The 21,917-nt window shown below is 46.2% G+C and overlaps 1 protein-coding gene across 2 annotated transcripts in view; it reads left to right on the top strand.

Moving 5' to 3' along the window:
- TNKS2 (tankyrase 2) overlaps nt 1-21,917 on the top strand; it is a 691,336-nt gene that overhangs the window by 579,584 nt on the left and 89,835 nt on the right. For both annotated transcript variants that reach the window (XM_086922459.1, XM_086922461.1), the window contains one exon: nt 12,006-12,192. In XM_086922459.1, coding sequence (XP_086778585.1) covers nt 12,006-12,192 — 187 coding nt within the window. The remainder of the gene's footprint in view (nt 1-12,005; nt 12,193-21,917) is intronic.

The raw sequence follows: 21,917 nt of genomic DNA on the forward strand, positions 1-21,917 counted from the left end.
CGTTGCAGTGGTGGCTCACGGACCGCAGTTGGGTCAGTGGCAGATCCCTCTCCCTACCCCAACTGGAGCACATAGTAGTGACTGATGCGTCCCTCCTGGGCTGGGGGGGCCACATGGGAGAGGCGGAGATCAGAGGCCTCTGGTCTCCGGCCAAGTCCCGGCTCCATATTAACCTTCTGGAGCTGCGGGCGATCCGACTTGCACTGAAGGCATTCCTTTCCTCTGTCCGGGGAAGTGTAGTGCAGGTGTTCACAGACAAGACCACCGCCATGTGGTACTGCAACTAACAGGGCGGGTGGGGTTGTGGGCCCTATGCCAGGAGGCTCTGCGGCTCTGGCAGTGGCTGGAACACCAGGGTGTCACTCTGATGGTTCAACACCTGGCAGGTTCCCTGAACGCCAGGGCGGACGAACTCAGCCCCCGGTGCATGATGGATCACGAATGGCGTCTGAACGCGGACGTGGCGCAAGGTCTCCTTCAGCAGTGGTGAGAGCCTTGGTTAGATCTATTCACCACCGAAGAGAACGCGCAATGTCATCAGTTCTACGTGTTGGAATTTCCAAGGCGGCACTCGGAGACGCTTTTCATCGCGAGTGGAGCTGCGGTCTGTTGTACGCCTTTCCTTCAATACCACTTCTGCCCAGAGGGCTGCAGAAGATCAGGTGCGACCAGGCCCAAGTCATCCTTGTGGCTCCGGACTGGGCACGAAGATACTGGTATCCCGAGCTACTCAGCATGTCAGTCGATTCCCCGATTTGTCTGCCTCTTCAGGAGGACCTTATGTCAGGGGGACAGTCCTCCACCCGAATCTGTCAGTCTCCACCTACATGCGTGGAGATTGAGCGGCGACAGTTGAGGCCATTTGACCTGTCTCCTGAAGTCTGTGATGTGATTCTGGCAACCAGGCGTCCCTCCACAAAATCAGTATACGCCTGCAGTTGAAACAAATTTGTGGCATGGTGCATAGCAAAGGCTGTGGATCCCCTTTCTGCCCTCCTTTCAGAGGTTCTCCTCTTAATTGTTTCTCTTGCACAGCAGGGCTCTGCTCTGGGCACTATCAAAGGCTCCCTCTCAGCCATCTCAGCCTTCTTAAGGCTTCCTGATCATCCTTCTCTTTTCAAGTCCCCTGTTGTAAATAGATTCTTAAAGGGCATCACTCACATGTTTCCTCCTGTTACTTTTGTGATGCCTCAGTGGGACTTGAACCTTGTTCTGACTTATTTGATGTGCGCTCCTTTCGAGCCACTTCACAATTGCCTTCTTCGTCTTCTAACTCTTAAGAATGCATTTCTGGTTGCCATCACCTCTGCCAGGAGAGTGAGTGAGCCCCAGGCTCTATCTTCTCAACCTCCTTTCCTCTCTGCCCATCCAGACAAAGTTGTCTTGAGAACGCGTCCCTCTTTCCTGCCCAAAGTAGTCACAGCCTTCCACATCGGGCAGTCCATTACCTTGCCCACCTTCTTTCCTCCTCCGCAACTCCTCGAAAGAGGAAGAGAGGCTCCACCGTCTGGACCCAAAACGTGCGCTCTCATTCTATCTGGATCGCACACGCCAGTTCAGGATGGACGGCCAGCTCTTTGTTGGTTATGTGGGAGCTAAGAAGGGACGGGCGGTGCACCAACGGACCATATCTCGATGGGTCGTTTTGTGCATCAAGGCTTGTTATTCACTGGCTAAAAAGGAGCCTCCTGTGGGGCTGCGTGCCCATTCCACTCGGGCCACGGCGGCTACTACTGCCCTGGGTCTGGGAGTTCCCTTGCAGGACATCTGTCAGGCAGCTACATGGGCCTCGCTGCACACGTTTGCTAGACACTACTGCCTGGACAGCCAAGTCCGAAGAGATGGCTTTTTCGGCCGTTCTGTCCTCCGGGACTTTCTGGTGTGATCATTGGTTCGCAGACCCACCACCAGGATTGGTATTGCTGGGGTATCTATTCTAAGGTATGGAATCTAACACAAACCTGTTTCTTTCAGATGCACAAGTTACTTACCTTCGGTAACGATATATCTGTAACAAACAGTAGTTAGTGTTAGATTCCCTACCGCCCCACCCATCCTCCCCGTTCTGCAAACCGATATCTAGGGTTAAGGTACATCCCCTTGAGGGCCCTAGGTTTATGGCACCAGTGTCTGTTTTTATCACGGCTCTGCTTTCCTGGCACGGAAAAGCTGTGTACAAGAACTGACGTCAGCACGCGAGGGGGACGTCTAAGTACTCCGGCGACCTCATCCCGGTGCCAACGACGCCGACGGCGGACGCGGAGTCCCAGACGACGCCTACCGATGCGAGAGGGTACTGCTACGCAAAACTTTCCGGATCCAGTCTGACGCCTGGGGATATTCTAAGGTAGGGAATCTAACACTAACTACTGTTTCTTACAGATATATCGTTACCGAAGGTAAGTAACTTGTGCTTCTTGTTCATTTGAGAAGTTTCTAGTGACCTCTGTGTTATCGGGCACACACAAGTAGTTTTTTAATGTACACGATAGACATACTGACCTCAGTCCTATGTCAAAACTATAGTGTATATTATCCCAATGCGCAGAGCTTATCAGGGATATAGGAACTACACTGCAATGTGAGGTTTTGGAGCACAATGAAACCTGCCTCAAGAGCAGCTCCATTGATTCCGGGAGCTGGACAGAGAATAAGCATTTGACTTGAAGTGGTCTTGATGCTGAGTCGTCTTATGCTTGGCAATGTAGAGTTTCAAGTCACGTTCCATGATAGCCTATGGGTCATCAACGCACAGTCTCCGAAGGTCTTGGAGTAGTGGCTCGACCCAAGACTGCACACCTTCCGGCGCACAGGATTACTACGGAAAAAGCTTCAGGATCCAGTCTGATGCCTGGGGAATAGTCGATGAGGAATCTACAGCTAGATAACAAAAATGATGTTACCAAAGGTAAGTAACTTGTTCAATAAAATCAATCAAGATTACAGTCATGAAATAGTGTCTTCCTTTTTTGAATTGCCCATTCCGTTCTACTGTTCTCAATGTGTCTTTTAAAAGTACAGTGCTTGAATTCAGTTACTCTGCGTCTTTACACCTGTTTAAGCTTTCTTCAGTTGTTATATTTGCGACTACTACATGATCTCTAAACCCTGTAATGACATCCTCGCTATCTCTTGACAAGAGAACAGGAAGTGGTAGACAATAGAAGTGCTGTGCCCACTCAGATCAGCATAACCAGAGCTGTCATTTCCTGTGATGATAGAGGTAGATCTGAGACAAAATGGCAGTCCATTTCCTTTTCAACAAAGGCAGATCAAGCAGGGACCTGAGCTTTGAGTTGATGGTCTCAGCCGGTCAGTCTTCAAATATTCTAAGATGTGACAGACACAGGGTTCAGCAAAAAGTGGAATGGAGTGATTTAGACTAAAGCCCTTTAATATTTGATTAGATGTTATAGCAGGAGTCCTTGATGAGTCTTTTTACAGCTAAAGTATGTATTTTCACATTCAAGCCTGAAGTTGAATTTCAGTGGACCAAATGGGTTCTCCACATCTTCAAGTAGGTAGGAATCTGGATGCTTGTTCAAGACAAGTAGTCATACTAAAGAAGAAAAGGGTTACAATTCCTACAAGACTTAAGACTGCTCAACTAGCCTCTTTTTGATGGGAATTTCTAAATATTGACTCTTCAGGCTTCTATTTATCGTATAAATGTTCTGTATGCCATGGACTCTGTGATATGATACATTTAAACATTTGGTTATCAAAATGCAAAGAAAATAAGAAAAAACATGGGATAAAATGTTCACATTTCAAGGTCAACTGAAACGTGATATTTTACCTGTAAATCCACCTGAGAATGACCCGAGTATCCCATCAGAACTCCGGGCCCCATTCCTTCTCACATTTTCTTCACAGAGATCTTCCCCACTGATTTGTAGATTCTGAATTTCCACAACTTTTCTTTCTCTATAAAGAATGGAGAGTTCCAATGCCCACTTTCATTTCCCCATGTGCTGCAGCTGCCCTCTTCCCAATATTTCCATCATCCATCAAGCTGTATATTGGGAAAACTCATGAGGAAATGATTTGCCTAAAACATCCCAACATTTCTTATTCCCTGCCATTCTTTTTCCTCTATACCACCCAGACCAGGATTTCCATGCTGCCCTTTCTGAAATTCCTTAACCTCTCTCAAGAGGTCACAGATACTATATCTAGACCTAGAAATCTCGATGGCATCAGTGACAGCCATATTTGGCCAATGGTTAAGCTAGATCTATCAGTTTCCTCCATACAGGAGAAGGCTAATTGAAGAATGCCAAGAAAGCTCCACAAAAACTAGAAAATGTGCTTGAATTTTCCATAGAGGTGTGATAAGAATCTTAGTGCTTTCTTTGAAAGCGTTTGAGCTAAAACACTTGGAATTGTGTCTCTTGGCTCAAGTGTTAATTCACTGTGGCTGAATTCTTACCAAACTCATACCCAACTGCAGAGCCGCAGAACATTCAGTTGAGAAGTAAATAGGTCCTCTGACTAATAGACTTATTTGTGAATCTTACCACATTGCAGACACCCAGCAAGTATTCATTTTTACTGAAGCCCAGTCCCCAGGTAGATCTTTTAGCAAACCTCTAAAATATTCACCATCCTGAGCAGTATACATCATTGTACCTTCTGGGACGGAAGCCTTACAGTATAAGCCCCTTGAGCAGTTTTGTGAGGTCTGCTTACCATCAGTCACGATCTAGCCACACCAAGCCCTAGACGCCCAGACCATCTGGTTTCAGATTCGATCTCTGGAACCAAATCGGTGCTAAAGAGCATTTCCATTACAAGATTCCCTATGATCCAGCAACCAGTGAAGTTCTGTCCTTTCTCTCACTGTCAGTGGTTTGTTTTTTGCTTAAGACACACTGAGTGTGAGATATCGGACCTTGAAAACCAGTTAAAATCAGCAAGCCCAGGAAAAGCACTAGGATAGAAGAGGCTGGAAGACCCACTATCCTTACCTGATCTTGACCAAAGACTATGTGTCTTGCAAGGGCTAAGTAGGTACCCTTCTTGTTGGAAAACATTTTCTGTACGTGAATACTCCATGTCTCATGGTTTTTGTCAATAACGTAGTTCATCAGAAATTTCCCTCAGAGTCAATTTCAGCAGTACAGTTGTTGCCTGAAGAACATGCAGAAGACAAGACTCCTTTGATTGTGACCTGAATATTGTTTTTCAGCTTTGTATACATGATCCTTTACAGCCTCAGAGCATCCACAACTGATGTGAGTAGATTAGAAAAACATCATAGAGCTGATGAAAGATTGAAGGACCCATAAATGATATGTTCAAGGCATATGAGCTGCAGATTACACACTATGAATAGATGGCCACCTAGTGTTAGGCCCGGATGTTTGCAGTTTGTTTTGTTGTAGAAAAGTCTTTCGGAGTCACGGGATAGGTGACTCCTCCTTAGGATGATACTGCGCATGGGCATCGGCTCCATCCCCAGATTGTTTTTTTCCGCCACCGGGCTCTGATGTGTTTCCAGCGCTCCATGTTGGAACCGATTTCCTTCGGCGCGCAATCCTCACCAAACTACGAAACTTAGTTTTTAACGCTTTCCAGTCGACGCTAATCTTCAAACATCGAGGATCTCTATTTCGGTCGTCGTCGACGGCCTTCGGGCCTACCCTGGCCTCAACTCCAGCTCATGGAAAGGACGCCATTTAAGAAGTGTCCTCGATGTGGGCCGAAGTTTCCCCACACCGACCTGCATGAGGTGTGTAACCTCTTTCTCTCCCCGGAACCCGAGGCGAAAGACTGTTCAGCTTGTGCCTCTTTCCGCTCCAAAAAAACTACCCGGGACCGAAGAGCGAGGAGAACAATGGCTCAAAGATCTTCAGCTCCGATTCTGGACGACATCTTCGAGGAGGGCACGACGTCGACTGCAGCTCCGAAGCAGAAGATTCCGAAGTCAAGGACATCACTCCAGCGCAGCGGGTGGTAAGTAAGACAGTCGACCCAAACCCCTCATCGACACAGAAGGCCCCGGTCACACCCTCGCCCTCCAGCTCGGGTGCACACCTGCAAATTGCTTCTCCTGCCCCACCTTCGTGCCCGGCTTAGAAGCTTACCAAGCCTTCAGGCGACTCGAGTTCGAGTGGACCTTCACACAGTGCCGACACACACACACCCGCACCGAAAAAGACAATGGCCCCGACATCCAGGCCATCGGCACCGAAGCACACCACTCTCCTTCGGCACCGAAACTCAGGTCGGAACCAAGCAAGCCTGCTCCGGATTCCAAGACACCACCGGAACCGAAAAAATCATCGGATCCGAAAGGGTCATCGGATCCAAAAACCGTACCGGAAACGAAAAAACACTCTGAACCGAAAAAAGCTTCGGAGCCGAAAAAGACAGCTGCCTCCCCAGTTAAAGACATTGCCAAGAAACCAAAACAGGCCATCTCGGTGCACAAGACTTCCTCCGCACCAAAAGATCACTCCCCTGCAGTGGATTTATCCTACCCAGACCCTGCTCAAAAGACTCTGGCTAAGGACCCAGTCACTGGACACATAGTTTTGGCTCCAAAAAAGCGACCACTGGACACACCAGCTCCATCTCCGCATTCAAAGAAGTAGGACATGGCTACCTCTCCCTTAAGACTGCCTTCCCCTTCTCTCTCACCTGTACCATCACCACCACCACAGCATTCTCCAGCATCTCCTATCACACCACACAGGGATGATAGCTCTGACGATATGGGGGGGTAACACACCTGATCCAACAACGCCCACAGGATCCCCAGACCCGTGGGACAATTATACCACCCCAGATGTCCCAAATGTCCCTCAGGATGACATTTACCCCTCAAGGCCTTCCTCACCAGAAGACACTATAGGGTTTAATGAATTAATTTACAGGGCTGCACATTATCATGGGGTAGATATTTATACAGACCCTGTTGAAAAAGACTTCCTGATGGATACATTCGATAATGCACAAAGGTCTTCCTCCATCTTGCCCATGCTCAAAGGAGTAATCAAGCATGCTCCTGAAGTCTTCAAAGACCCAGTCAGAACTCGGGTCATTAACCCTAGGATAGAGAAAAAATATAAAGCTGCCCCATCAGACCCAGCATATATTAAAGGCCCAGTACCACTAGACTCACTTGTAGTTTCCAACGCACGCAAGAGAGCAAACTCACAAACATCCGGTGAGACTGCACCACCAGATAAGGAGTCTAAGCTGCTTGACGCATCAGGCAAAAGAACAGCGTCTCAAGCAGCAAACATGTGGCGTATCGCCAATACACAGGCACTGCTAGCCAGATATGACAGGGCACATTACGATGAGCTAGAGTCACTAATGAGGCACCTCCCTGATAAGTACAAAGATAGAGCAAACAAGCTCATCCAGGAGGGGAAAAACATCACAAACACCTCTATTAGGTGTGCCCTTGATGCAGTGGACACGGCCTCTAAGGCAGTTAACACCAGCCACTTGCTACGCAGACACGCCTGGCTGCGCATATCAGGGTTCAAACCAGAGGTACAAAGCGCCATTCTTAACCAATCCTTTGACGAACAACACCTATTTGGACCCGAGGTAGATGTATCGTTAGAGAAAATGAAGAAAGATACAGACACCGCCAAATCTATGGGAGCTCTGCTGTCGCAGGCTCCCAGACTTTCATTTCGTTGCTCAAACTATCGAGGTGCCACCAGGGGATATACTTCAGACACCACTACTACCTCGTACAAAGCCCCTACACAGTCTACCTACAGTAAAGGCTGCCAAAGGTTGGGTACAGGGGTAACAATAACAAAGGCAGAGACAAGAATAACAACTCACACTCTGCCTCTACCCCAGCCCAATGACTCCCTTCCCCTTCCCCCGCCTCATTCCACTCCTGTCGGGGGAAGACTTCAACAGTACCTGCCAGCCTGGGAAAACATCACATCAGACAGGTGGGTGCTCCAAATAATTCAATCGGGTTATTGTCTGGAACTAACATCTACCCCCGCAAACATACCACCCAAGCAACGTCCAATGTCACAAGAACATTTAACATTGCTCAGACAGGAGGTAATATCTCTACTGCAGAAAAATGCAATAGAAATAGTTCCACAGCATCAGAAAAGCAAAGGAGTATATTCCCTATATTTCCTAATACCAAAGAAGGACGGATCTCTAAGACCCATCCTAGACCTCAGACCTCTAAACCTTTCCCTACAGTTGGATCATTTTCATATGGTCACACTACAACAGGTCCTCCCATTACTGGTATTAAACGACTTCCTTGTCACTCTAGATCTGAAGGACGCCTACTTCCATATTCCCATCCACGCAGCACACAGAAAATATCTCAGATTTGTGCTAGACGGACAACACTACCAGTTCAAAGTGCTACCATTCGGGGTCACAACAGCGCCAAGGGTGTTTACCAAATGCCTAGCAGTAGTAGCAGCACACCTAAGAAGACTGCACATTCACGTCTTCCCATATCTGGACGACTGGCTCATATAAGCCAGGTCATACAGACAGTGTGTGCAAAACACTCAAGCTACTATTCAACTGCTTCACAACTTGGGATTTACTGTAAATCACGTCTAATCGCACCTGCACCCCTCGCACATACAACAATATCTCGGCGCTACAATAAACACCCAACTAACACTAGCCCATCCCTCTCCAGCCAGGATAACCAGTGTACCAACTCTCCTAACAAGATTCAAACTACAACACTCGCTTCCAGCTTGAGTGTTCATGCAGCTCATAGGAATGATGGCATCTTGCATATTTATAGTACCTCACGCAAGACTGCAAATGCGTTCACTTCAAGAGTGCCTAGCTCGCATATGGAACCAGGCTCGTGGTCAATTAACAGACCTAGTGTTGGTAGACAGTCGGACTCATCGCTCTCTGCAATGGTGGAGCAGTAAAAACCTTTCAAAGGGCCGACCGTTTCTAGAGCCAGTTCCTCAAATAATCAAGACCGGGGACGCATCGCTCTCCGGCTGGGGAGCTCACCTACTGCATCACACCATGCAAGGCAGATGGACACCGCAATAAAAGGTACTCCTCATCAACCACTTGGAGTTACTATCTGTTTTTCTAGCCCTAAAAGCATTCCAAAAACAAGTATCAAGCAAAGCAGTCTTAGTCCGCACAGACAATATGACAGCCACGTACTACATAAACAAACAAGGGGGTACACACTCTCTGCAGCTCTCTGTTAGCACAGCAGATATGGAAATGGGCTATACCACTAAAGATCTTCCTCTTAGCCCAACAAGTTCCAGGAGTACAAAACACCATAGCAGATCTGCTAAGTCGACAGACACTGCAGATCCACGAGTGGGAACTTCATCCACAAGTTAATCAACCGTTCTTTCAAATGTGGGGACAACCTCAGATAGACCTCTTTGCCACCCACGAAAACGCAAAATGCCCAAAGTGCGCCACCAGATATCCACACACGCTGTCCGAAGGCAATGCGATATGGATGAAGTGGTCAGGACAATTTGCGTACGCTTTTCCTCCTCTCCCACTACTTCCGTTAGTGGTACACAAGCTACAGCAACATTCCCTAACACTCATTCTATTTGCTCCAACTTGGGCCAGACAACCGTGGTACACCACGCTGCTGCAGCTATCTGTGGTACCACACCAGAAACTAAGCCTATCTCCACGCCTATCACCACAGAACCATGGAGAGATCAGACACCCGGACCCAGCTCAGCTCAACCTAGCGATCTGGCCCCTAAAGTCATAGAGTTTGGTTACCTCAATCTTCCTCCAGAATGCATGAACGTTATTAGAGACGCTAGACGTCCTACTACTAGAGCATGTTATGCTGCTAAGTGGAAACGGTTTGTGATATACTGTCAAAAGAACCACATAAATCCTTTAGATGAGTCTATTCAACACATCATAGGATACCTATTACACCTTCAAAAGTGTAATTTAGCCTACACGTCTGTCAGACTACACCTTGCTGCCATTGCAGCATATTTACAAAATAGTCAACATGTATCTCTTTTTAGAGTACCTGCTATAAAAGCTTTCATGGAAGGACTCAAAAGAATAATCCCTCCCAGAATGCCACCTTCATCAGTGTGGAACTTAAACATTGTTCTCACACGGTTAATGGGATCTCCCTTTGAACCGTTACATAAATGTGAATTGCAATTCCTAACTTGGAAAGTAGCTTTCCTAGTAGCTAGCTATTACTTCTCTCAGAAGAGTTAGTGAACTACAAGCATTTACCATTCAAGAACCCTTTCAGCAAATGCATCATAACAAAGTGGTTCTACGTACTAATCCTAAATTCCTTCCAAAAGTCATTTCACCTTTCCATCTAAATCAATCTGTTGAGCTGCCCGTATTTTTCTCGCAGCCACAAACAGTCGCAGAAAGAGCTCTACACACCTTAGATGTCAAAAGAGCATTACTGACCTACATCGAAAGGACACACTTTTCGTAAAACTAAACAACTTTGTGTGTCCTTTTCACCACCACATAAAGGCAACCCCATATCAAAATCGGGGATAGCTAGGTGGATTGTTAAATCCATACAAATATGTTCCCAGAAAGCAAAACGTACGTTAACAATTCCTCCAAAAGCCCATTCTACAAGGAAAATAGGGGCTTCAATGGCATTCTTAGGGACAATACCCCTAGATGAAATATGCAAAGCAGCTACATGGTCTACACCGCACACATTCACAAAACACTATTGTGTAGATGTGCAAACAAAACAACAAGCCACTGTGGGCCAGGCTGTACTAAAAACTCTGTTTCAAACAACTGCAACAGATAGGGGCAGTCGCCGCTAAAGGTCAGTACTGCTATACAATCTATGCACAGGGTGTAATCTGCAGCTCATATGCCTCGAACGGAAAATGCTACTCACCAGTTTGCCTCTGGCATGTAGAGCTGCAGAGTTACACATGCCCACCCGCCTCCCCGGCTGCCTTTATCTGTTCCAGTATTATCTTAATTAGATACAAATCGCATGGACATCACTACTTGTTGTACAGCTCCATCACTTCCCTAATGGCGAAAAACAGTCTGGGGATGGAGCCGATGCCCATGCGCTGTATGATCCAAAGGAGGAGTCACCTGTCCTGTGACTTCCAAAGACTTTTCTACAATAACAACAAACTGCAAACATCCGGGCCCAACACTAGGTGGCCATCTATGCACAGTGTGTAACTCTGCAGCTCTACATGCCAAGAACAGATGCATACTGGTAAGTAGCATTTTCCTACTTATTTCTGTAACACTCTTCATGGTTGATCTCTTTATAATAGCAGATTTCTTACTACTCTCCCACCTCCCTGTTCTGCTGGGTGTACTCCTATACATCATCATAAGGTTTCAAGTTAGATTTTGCCACACTATCACCTACAATTTGTGTGAAATTCTCTGTGCCTGAGGGCATGGAATAAGAAAAATAAGAAATGGACATCGGTACGCATGGGGGATGCCTCCTCTCTGGCACTTTGTGGATGATAGAGCCTCAAGGCATGCAGGAGCATGGCTGAAAAAATCTCTAGATTCATTCTGGGATCTGGAGATAGTCTAAGGTGAGGAACCTCTGGTTCTGTAGAGTGTCTGCTGGAAAGAGCATTACGGAATGCAGGTGACTTGTTTTTCTTCTCATGATGTACAATACACAGAAGCGCCCCAAAATAGATTGCCTCTCTACCAGAAAGAGCAGGAAGAAGAGGGGCTAGTCAGAAGGTGACAATTAAAGGTGGTACTACTCGCTAATTAAGTTAAAAGGATACTTTTTACGAAAGCTTGCTTTGGAAAATATTTTTAACACTTCCTGCTGGTCAGTGGAATATTACAGTTAGAGATGAATACTATTTGCTGACATGTCTAGCCATAGAATTATTTGATGACTTGCACTTTAATAGGATATTACCTAATGAAATGAGTAATGCATGAGTATTTGCTGTGAGTTTGCAAATGTTGAGATGTGAAAGTATCTAAATATGTTAAACCTTTAATAATTCCTGCTTTTCTTGTTATAGGCTCACCATTTGTGAATGCAATTATTCACAAAGGATTTGATGAAAGGCATGCTTATATAGGTGGAATGTTTGGAGCTGGTATTTATTTTGCTGAAAATTCATCCAAAAGCAACCAGTATGTGTATGGAATTGGAGGGGGCACAGGGTGTCCTCTTCACAAAGATAGATCTTGTTACATTTGCCTAAGGTAAGTAAAATGTATTTTCTTGAACTTCCTGGTTTGTTATATTGTATTGTAATTGCATTTATATAGCTTTTACTCCCCTGACGAGGTGTCTAAGCACTTTTCATTGGGTAGCATGTTACTCCGGAACCCAAAAAGGATTAGTGGTGAATTAGTATAAGGAAATATGAATTTATTTGACCGGTGGACCTGTGAGTCTGTTAGTTGGATTGAAAAGAATAATGGAGGGATAAAAGAGGGAATGGTTTAGAAAGTGATTATTTGGAGATAATAGCAGTATGAGGAGGTTTTGGATGAGTAAAGGAGAGATGGAGTGGAAAAGAGTCTCTAGAAGTAGATTTTGGAGTAAGATGATGAGGTATTGGATGAATCTAGGAGGGATACATGAGGGAAGGATTTAGAAAGTCTTGTTTTGGAGATCCGAATAGTAAAAAGAGGTTTGGGATGATGCAAGGAGGGATAGAGAAGGGAAGACTCTATAAAGGATTATTTCAGGGGATCCTAATAGCAGAATGAGGTTTGGGATGAGTCAGAGTGGAGTTTAAAGATATATTGAGAGAGGAATAGGGTGAGATATATGGTAGTGCATTGGAGAGGTTTTTTTTTTTTCATTTTATTTTTTTACAGTAGGAGTAAAGCAATACATATATATAGATAAATAAATACCTGGACGGTATATATGTATAAGAGAGGTAATAAATAAATATTTAAGTTATATTTCATAAAATCAGATGCCCATATTGATTAATGAATTCATAACCGGTTCAAAATATTCTCTTGGATATGCCTCACTCTGGTTGGCTGGGCCCCCCCATCTGCAAGATGGCAGGGACTGAGAGTTGTTCTTCGCCTCGCCTCCCCCACCTAAGGGGTGGGGTTGGCAAAGGTGTGTTCAAGGCTCTTGTCTGAGCCCAACGCTTTTTTAATGTTTATATGGCCCCTTTTGCGAAAATTGTGCAACCTTTCGGTTTTGAGATTGTATCATACGCTGACGATACCCAATTGTTATTTCCGATAGGCTCAAACCATGTGGATGAGAAATCCCGGTTCTCAAGGGGAATGTTAGCTATCTCGGAGTGGATGCGGGAAAGATGCCTCCAGCTCAACCCTGGGAAAATGGAGATGATGCTCCTAAGTAAAGCCGCCCACTACTGGTCAGCCGACTGGTGGCCAGTAGAGTTGTTCGAGGCCCCTATCCCCTCCTCCTCAGTCAAATCCTTGGGTATTCAACTGGATCATAAACTTTTCCATGAAAGACAACATCAAATCCATTGCAGGGTCACGCTACTACAGCCTCCGGCTTTTACGAAAAACTCTCCCCTACCTTCCATTAGAACATCGGAAAACCGTCGTCCAGGCTCTGGTTATGAGCAAACTCGATTACGGGAATGCACTATTGGCCAAAGTTGGAGACACAGCGTTAGCTAAACTGCAGGTTATACAAAATACTGCAGCCAGGATGGTCTTGAACCGCCCCCCAGGATCTCCATCCCTCCCCTTACTTGGAGAACTTCACTGGCTCCCAGTGAAAAAGAGAGTCCTTTTTAAGACCTGTTGTCTTTCCTTTAAGGCCCTCAAAGGGGAGGGACCCCGTTACCTACAAGGGAAGTTACACAAGTATGCATTAGAACGTAACCTCAGATCCAACTCTCAGGCCCTCCTTAGGGTTCCTCGTATTCGCCTGAGCCGCACAGGAGGCAGGGCTTTCTCATATGTCGCCCCCAAATACTGGAACTCGTTACCGGAGGTGTTGCGTAAATCAACACCTCTCCAACCATTTCAGAAACTACTGACAACGTTCTTGTTCTAAAGCCTTCCTTCTCCTGCAAATCTACTTCCATCCCTCCAGAGGTCCTCCTCCAGGTACAAGTGCTGAGATGCCCCCGGGTGGTTCACGCACTATACAAAAAGTCAATAACATAACATAACACCTCTCTTCCTCACTTGATTTTGCCATTGAATCTCCCGCCCAGAGTGGGTAACCGAACCGGTGGGGACCAGTTGCTGGAAGCAGCAAAAGGCCTGGAGAAGCTCACAAAGGCGGCAAGCCTTTGAAGCTTCTCCTTTGTGGACCCTGCCCATCCGGGGGGAGGAGGCATGGCACCTCGTCCCAGGATGTGCATGGTTTCAGACCCCCGAGCGCAGCAAGCTACGACCCAGGAGGACAGAAACATGTCTGGTGGTGACAGCAGGGGAGCAGCCACTCAGCCTAGACACTAGTGTTAGGTTATTTTTCAGGGGGCATCTCTAAGGTGTGCATTTTTCATTAAATCCCACTCTGGCATCAGTGTGGGTTTAATGTGTGGTATCAAACTCAGTTTTCAGTAAAGCCATTTTGGTGCTGTGGAGTTCGTAATGACAAACTACCAGCACCATATACTCTTAAGGGCATTATTGCACTTACAATGTCTAAGAATTGGCTTGGACACTGTAGGGGTACAGGGCTCATGCACCTGTACCCTCACCACTGGCATAGTGCACCCAGATAGAGGGGTGTCTGATCTATGCCAGGGCAAGCGGGTTGTAGGCATGAAACACAGGGATGTGTGCCTGCGAAGATCTAGTGTATTGGTTTTTTTAATCAGTTTCTACTGATTTTCTCGCAACAGTACACAATCAAGTCATATACATGCAGATGCAAGAGACTAAATCATGTCCATTGCTCCCATAGAGGACTGAAACATTACATGACATCAAATATCGTACGACAGGTCTTAAGGTATTGTGTTGATAAGGTATATATGCAGAAAAGGGAGCTCTTCTCACTAGTCAAGATCCTTGTCATTAAAGCTTTCAAGGAAGGCCTTAAACAGGTCATACTCCAAGGTCGCCTCATGATCCAATCTGGAAACTCAGTTTCCTCACCAGATTCATGTGCTCTCCTTTTGAACCACTAGACTCTTGCCCTATATAGTTCATCTCATAGATGTCCCCTTCCTTATAGCCATAACTTCCCTTGGGCGTATTAGTGGGCTACAGTCCACAACACAGCAAGATCCTTTTTTTTTTCTAGGTCCACAATGGCAGGGTTGTCGTTAGAATCAACCCCTTGTTTCTGCCAATGGTGTGGTCTCCCTTCCACCTTAACCAGACATTTGAGCCTCAAGTCTTCTTCCCACATGCTCACTCAATAGCAGAAAGAGCACTACACAGACTTGATGTCATATGTGATCTTTTGCATTACATAAATATGACTACGTTCTTCCATAAAACATTAACAGCTTTTTGTTCCATTTGTGCAGCCCCTAAAGGGCATTCCATACCAAAGGCATGTGTAGCCAGGTTGATTGTCAAATGTATACCAACCAGCTACCTTAAAGCCAAATGGACCTAACCTGCCCTTCCCAGACCTCACTCCATCCGCAAACAGGGCATCACTGGCCTTCCTGAGGAACCACCCCTAGCAGACATCTGTAAAGCTGCCACATGGTTAATGCAAAAACCCTCATAAAGCACTATTATTTAGACGTACTTGCAAGACAACAGTCTAGAGTTGGTCAAAGTGTCCTGATGACTCTGTTTCAGACCTCTGCACCATCCACAGGCTAGACATTGTTCACGGGAGTACTGCTTTACAGTCAATGCAGAAAATGTGTATCAACAGCCACTCATGCTATGAACTGATTGTTACATACCCTGTAAGCATCTGTTCGTTGCATGTAGCACTGTAGATTAATTGGCGCCCTCACTCCTCTCCAGAATCTTGTGTTTGGTACGGATATCTTCAGCCTACAAGAGTACTCATACAACACGTGGTCACTGTACTCTACTTACTACTCCATACATTCCCCCTCACTCGCTGCGAAGAAAAAGATCTAACAATGCCAATGCATACTGACTTACAAAAGAGGAGTCGCTGATACCTTGTGACTCGAAAGACTTCTGGAAAAGAAAAAACAAGTTGTAAACGTAGGAGCCCAACACAAGATGGCAGTAGTATGCAGAGCATGTGACTCTACAGCATTACATGCGACAAAAGAAGACTTACAGGGTATCATAATCCTTCTGATGGCCTTTGTCTTGTGCATCTACCAATGCTATGCTTGTAAATCTAGATATGCTATGCTGGTAACTTATTTCATTTATGCATGTATAATTTGGATGAACCTACAGATTTGCTGTGCAAATGTATTTGCATGACACCAATCCACACTTTTCCTCTTTATTTACATGCTTTATGATTATACAGCGCTGTTGTATTCTGTGTTGGCCTCTCATCACCCCAAACGAGGAACTGCATATAGGCCCCACCTGTGCATGCCGACGGGTTCCTTTTTTCCCCACACCCTTCCTCACACATCTACAGCTTCACCCCCAAACCTGTTAATTGTACCAACACCAAATTCTGAAAAGCGTTGTGCTGCAATTGTGGGAAGCAGGTGTGGGTCACAGACCCTCACGACATTTCCATTCTCAATTTAATTGTGTACTATAAATGCTACCTCATGCACCCGAAAGCCATCAAGGAGCGGGAATCGAAACTGCACAGTGTGGAACATTCATCCCTTTCACCACTGTAAAGCAGGTGAGAAACCACTCAGTGAGACTCTGTTTGGCTAAAATTCAGATGCAGTTCAGTGGCTTCGGAGTGTGCTGCAAGATGATAATGAGGAGGCAGACCACTTACTCTTCCTTAACTATACTAATGCTGAATTATACTTACACGTTCAAAATGCTAGTGATTTAAACATTTTTTTGAGACTGAATTAAATCTCCACCAGGCCAACCGACAGAGGAAAATGCCCACTTTGTGGTTGTTTGAAGGTCAGCAGAAGCTTGACTTGTGGCTACTTAATGTTGACGTAGTTGCAAGGCTGTTGGCTGAAATCTTACAGCCATGCAGAGCCTTTTCTACCATTTAATGAGGCCTCAGGAGACACTTTGATGCCGTCTTGGACAAAGCAGAACTCAGCTCCTCAAGTTAGTCGCCCAGTGGTTGATAGACATAGGCTGGCAACTGGCATTTCTCACCCAGCAAACGAACCTGCAAAGTTTAGAGGCCCAGGTTTCCACTAGCAACATCAATCCTAGCTCCTTCCATTCTGCACCGCCCAATAGGGAGTCAACGTGCATAGACTCTTACAGCTACAGAGTATTATCTTCAGCCTGGCCCTCTGGTCCAAAAATGTGGTTTCCTAGGCTGATAGACTGATAAGATTTGGCCTGTGAATCTTGCCAAATTCAAGAACATCCTCACTCAAATGACGGGAATTCAGGACATCGTTTTTTGGTCATGGGCATGCCTTTTAAAGTATCACGACTCTTTGGAGAAAAGGCCAAGTCGGCACTAGGGCGTGATAAAGATGGCCACATTACAACCTGCTCCTTAGGTTTGCTTTCACTGATCTGCCAGTTTCACAATACAGAACATTTTGAGACTAATCGCTGGGTATCGCCTAAGTCCAGTATCAGACCTCACAATTAGTTCATGGGCCGACCCAGATTTTTCTTTTCTCCTGAGGGCGTTGTGGTAGCTGAGGTCACCAAGAGGAGCAATCTTCCAGCTCCCTCACTCTCGTCAATGGCTTAAAGCTGCTTTCATTTCCCCTTCCAGGAAAATGCACCGATAGTATGAGGCAGGAGTTGATTTTTCCTACACAGCTGGCAATCGATTACTTCTGATCGGTGGATGCTGTAAATTCTCCAGAAAGGATGTCCCATGCGATTCCATAAACCCTTTCTTGTATTCTACCCAGGTTTCAGAAGATCATGCGGTCATCCTCCTGTAGGAAGTCAAGCCGCTTTCTACCAAATGGGCCCAAATCAGAAGAGGGTGAAGGATGTTATTCCCACTGCTTTCTGGTGCCCAATACGGATTGAAGGATGAGGTCTATTCTGGATCTTCAACCCCTAAATTACTTCCTAAGGAAATACAACTTCAAAATGCTGACTGACCCGGACCCTCTCTTCTCTGGATACTGGGGATTGGATGGTGTCCTTTTATTTGCTGGATGCATATATCCATGCCCATCCTGCAGTCTCACATGCGTTTGCTCTCCTTTGTAGTGGGGTATAGTAGTGAAATGTGGTGAATTACATGGTGAGGTTGTGTGACCTCGCTGTGTAGTAAACTTACAAACCCTTTCAGGACCAGTAGTTTATTTTTTGTTAAACCTGAAGCTCAACCATGGGAAGCAGTGGCTCTGAGCAGTCGGGCATACACAAAGGAAAAAGTGTTCAGAATCAACAGCACCAAAAAAAATTGAAGAGACATTCAAGAAATCCGACACCCATTTATAAAAATATACCCTATGTTGATGTAGTTTTAGGCACCACAATGAAAAAGATCTACAGGAGGGTTCTGGAGAAACAGCAATTACAAGGTATAAGAATTATGCATTTTTCCACTTAACTGCAAACAAGCATTGGCAAATGCAACAAATTTGACACAAACATTTTCAGGAAAACATATGTAAGTATCAACAAGGTTATTTTGAGTTATTTATGCTACCAACTCTGGCAGGGAGCCAGTACGGGGGACCAGCAGGGTCCTCAAAATCAGTTAATTTGGAGGAAGAAGCAGTGTTCAGGAAGTTCCATGCACTTGTATCCCTTTGCTGTAGGTTCTCATGGAAGTGGTCCTGATGCAAGGGACATAGGATGCAAAAGATGCTGTGGATGTGATGCAGTTGACGGGGGTCTTTTTGCCGCTGCTCCTTGGTCCACAAGCTTGGTGAGGGGGTCCTGGCCACAGGGGTCTACGTAATCTCAGCCCAGGTAGGAAGGAGTCCAGTTGTCCAGTATCGCAGTTAGTGCCAAATCATTTCCTTGGGGATAACTAGACGTCTGGATGACAAATCTGCACTCCGATAATTCTACTGGATCCAGCAGACTCTGGTGCAGCTTTGAACATCTGGTCCTGGATCTACACTTAGATAAGTTGGCTGCAGTGTGAAAATCTAGGCTACTAACTTGACCCAGCAGGCTTCTTCATGTGGTGTGGCCCTGTGCTGCAAACAGGAGGCAGCCAACTGAACCTTGGAGTCTCTTGCTCTTCGTCTGGGCTCCGGAGACTTCTCCGTGAGCAGGACATAGCAGGTACAGTCACATCTCCTTCGCTGGTCACCAGGTTTAGCAGGTGCAGCCTACGCCGGTGCAGGATTTCTTTGCTGGTTCTTTGTTGCAGCAGGGCAGTCCTTCAGTCCTCTTCTCGATTCCATCAATATCTGGATGCCAGTGGTGCCCTTCTTATGCTTGGAAAATGCCTGAGGCAGAGGTCGTGGTCCGTAGCCAGTGGGCTACCAGGTCCCCTCCCTCCCGATGACTGCTTTCCATGAAGTGAGGCATCTAGCTATCCCAGAAGTCCCTGTCTGTCATCTTTCAAGATGGCAGGATCTCTCTCTCTCTCTCGCTTGGCGTCCAAAGCTCCCTGGCCTAGCCCAGAATTGTGGCTATCTGAGAGGATACCCCCCAGAAAACCGGTTTGACAACTTTTTCCTCCTCTCTGTCCCTAGTGCCAGCCTCTCTCTCTAAACAATAGAGCAGCCCCTCACCCAGGTGTTAGTCATTTGCTCTCCAAAGGCAGTTTCACCTTGGAAGCTTGGCTTTTGCACCAACACCTATGTGGCTTCCTGTCAGTGGAAGGTAACACCTCTCCCCCACGCAGGCTTCCATTGTATCCTTTCTTGGAAGTTGTTTGCACGTCTCTCCAGGAGGGAGGTGGCAGGACAGACCCTCGACAACTTTAAACGGGCACTGGAAACCTTGAGCAACTAAAGTGGCTACTTCTAAAGTTGCACTTTGCCCGATGTAACCTTAAATGGCAAAGTCGAGTTAGCAGTTTAAATCTGCACTTCTAGTCTGCAGTGGCAGACTGGGAGCCATGTTTTACCTTGTCCCACTCAGGATGTCACTCAAGTGTTGTAGTCCCTGAGAAGGCACTCTAACTTACAGGCCCTAGTTACCCTGGTACCACATATTAGGGACTTAACAGTAGGCTAGGCTATGCCAATTTGGTATGAGCCAATTAAACATACACCACTTTGAGGGTCAGAGCGCATGCTCAGAGTCCTGTTTAGCTAGCTTCGGGTCATTTCTGAGCCTTTACAGCATTACCTACTAGTCAAAATGTGAGGAAAGAAGGGCGAAAGGTAAAAAGTCTGTTTTCTTACTGATGTGAAAACTTCCAGTGCATCATTCTGCCCCCGGCCTCACCTCCGGTATTGAATAAGATCATGACAGTGTCACGGCGCATCTTAACAGTTTGGGAGTTCATTTATTCCTCTACCTTAACAATTGACTGGTGAAGGCAGGCTCACCACAGTCAGCTGTGGACCGTCTGCAGACTGCAGTCCCACTACAGGGTTCCCTCATGTTTTCCATAAACAAGCCAAATTCCAGCTTAAGCTGATGCAGAGGATTGCCTTTACAACGGAAGTTCTGGTCTCTGTGACTGTCAATGCGTTTTTGCATCTGCTGCACATCAAAGAAGTTTACAGTATGATTCATATGTTCCAGGTTTGTTTCTGGAATCTTGTCCAGATGATTCTGGGGCTTTCTAGTCTCCTGGCTGCATGCATCTTGCTGCTGCCTCATGCCTATGAGCATATGTGGCCTCTGCTGTGGGGCCATAGCCATCAGGGGGTTCAGCACTGGGAGTGTCTGTTGGACAGCATCCATGTGTCTGAAATAGTGGCCTGGGATATTCAGTAACTGATGAAGGATGCCACCAGAATTTACGGAAGGCTGCTTTCCTGCCACATTCCGAGTGGACTGTGGTAAAAGGCACATCAACTCTGAAATGCGGAGGCCATCTGGTCTTCTTGAGCTGCATACCATCCGACTGGCCTTTGACGTATTCCTGTCTTTCATGAGGGGCAGCCTTATTCAGGTTATGATAGACAAAATGACCACCATGCTGCAACAAGCAGGGCAGTGTAGACTTTAATGTGCTGTGTCAGGAGTTCTAAGATGGTGTAGCTGCCTGGACCTTTTGGAAGTTTCCTTGACTGTCACCCACCTGGCAGGCTCCCTGAATGCCAAGGCAGACCAGCTTAGCAGACATAGTCTAACCAACAACAAGTGTATTCGGCAATTGGAGGTAGTTCAAAGCATCTTTGCGAAGTAGGGCTTGCCCTGGGTAGGGCATTTCACTACCACTGAGAGCTCTCAGTGATGTGCCAATTCTGTTCTGGAGCTTCCACCTCAGAGCTCCTTGGGAGACAGGTTGCCCCTTCCATGAGACTTAAGTCTCCTTTACTCGTTTCCCTGTCTGCAGCTACTCCCCAAGTTCTGAAGATTGTCAGGAGTGACCAGGATTAGCTCAGTCTGATAGCCCTGGCCTGGGTTCGGAAAATCTGATACTCTGATGTGCTGAGTCTCAAAATCTGCAGTCCGCTCCATTTACCTTTTTTGGAGCTCCAACATCAGGAACTCCTTCTGAACTTGAACCACCACAACATACACCTCTGTGCTTCGAGATTATGCCTTCGCCCTCCCGGTGGAAGTGGTAGATATGACTTGGTCGCTCACTAGCCATTCACAAAACCAGTTTGTTCTGGTCACTGGGTAAAGTTTGTGGCCTGTGCAAAACCATATGTTTGGACTGCATCCGTTTAAGCTTTCTGATGTACTTCTCTTTATGCTGTCTTTTGCAAGTTTTGCTGTGGACACAAATGTTACTTCTCTACTCTTTTCACCTTCTTGCATTTGCCTTAGTAGCCATTTTTGTTGCAATTGACTTATGAAGCGTTTTTAAAATGCCTTACTTGTCTTTCAGCATGCATCAC

This window comes from Lissotriton vulgaris, chromosome 5, assembly GCF_964263255.1.
Source record: "Lissotriton vulgaris chromosome 5, aLisVul1.2, whole genome shotgun sequence".
In the NCBI taxonomy this organism is placed as follows: domain Eukaryota; kingdom Metazoa; phylum Chordata; class Amphibia; order Caudata; family Salamandridae; genus Lissotriton; species Lissotriton vulgaris.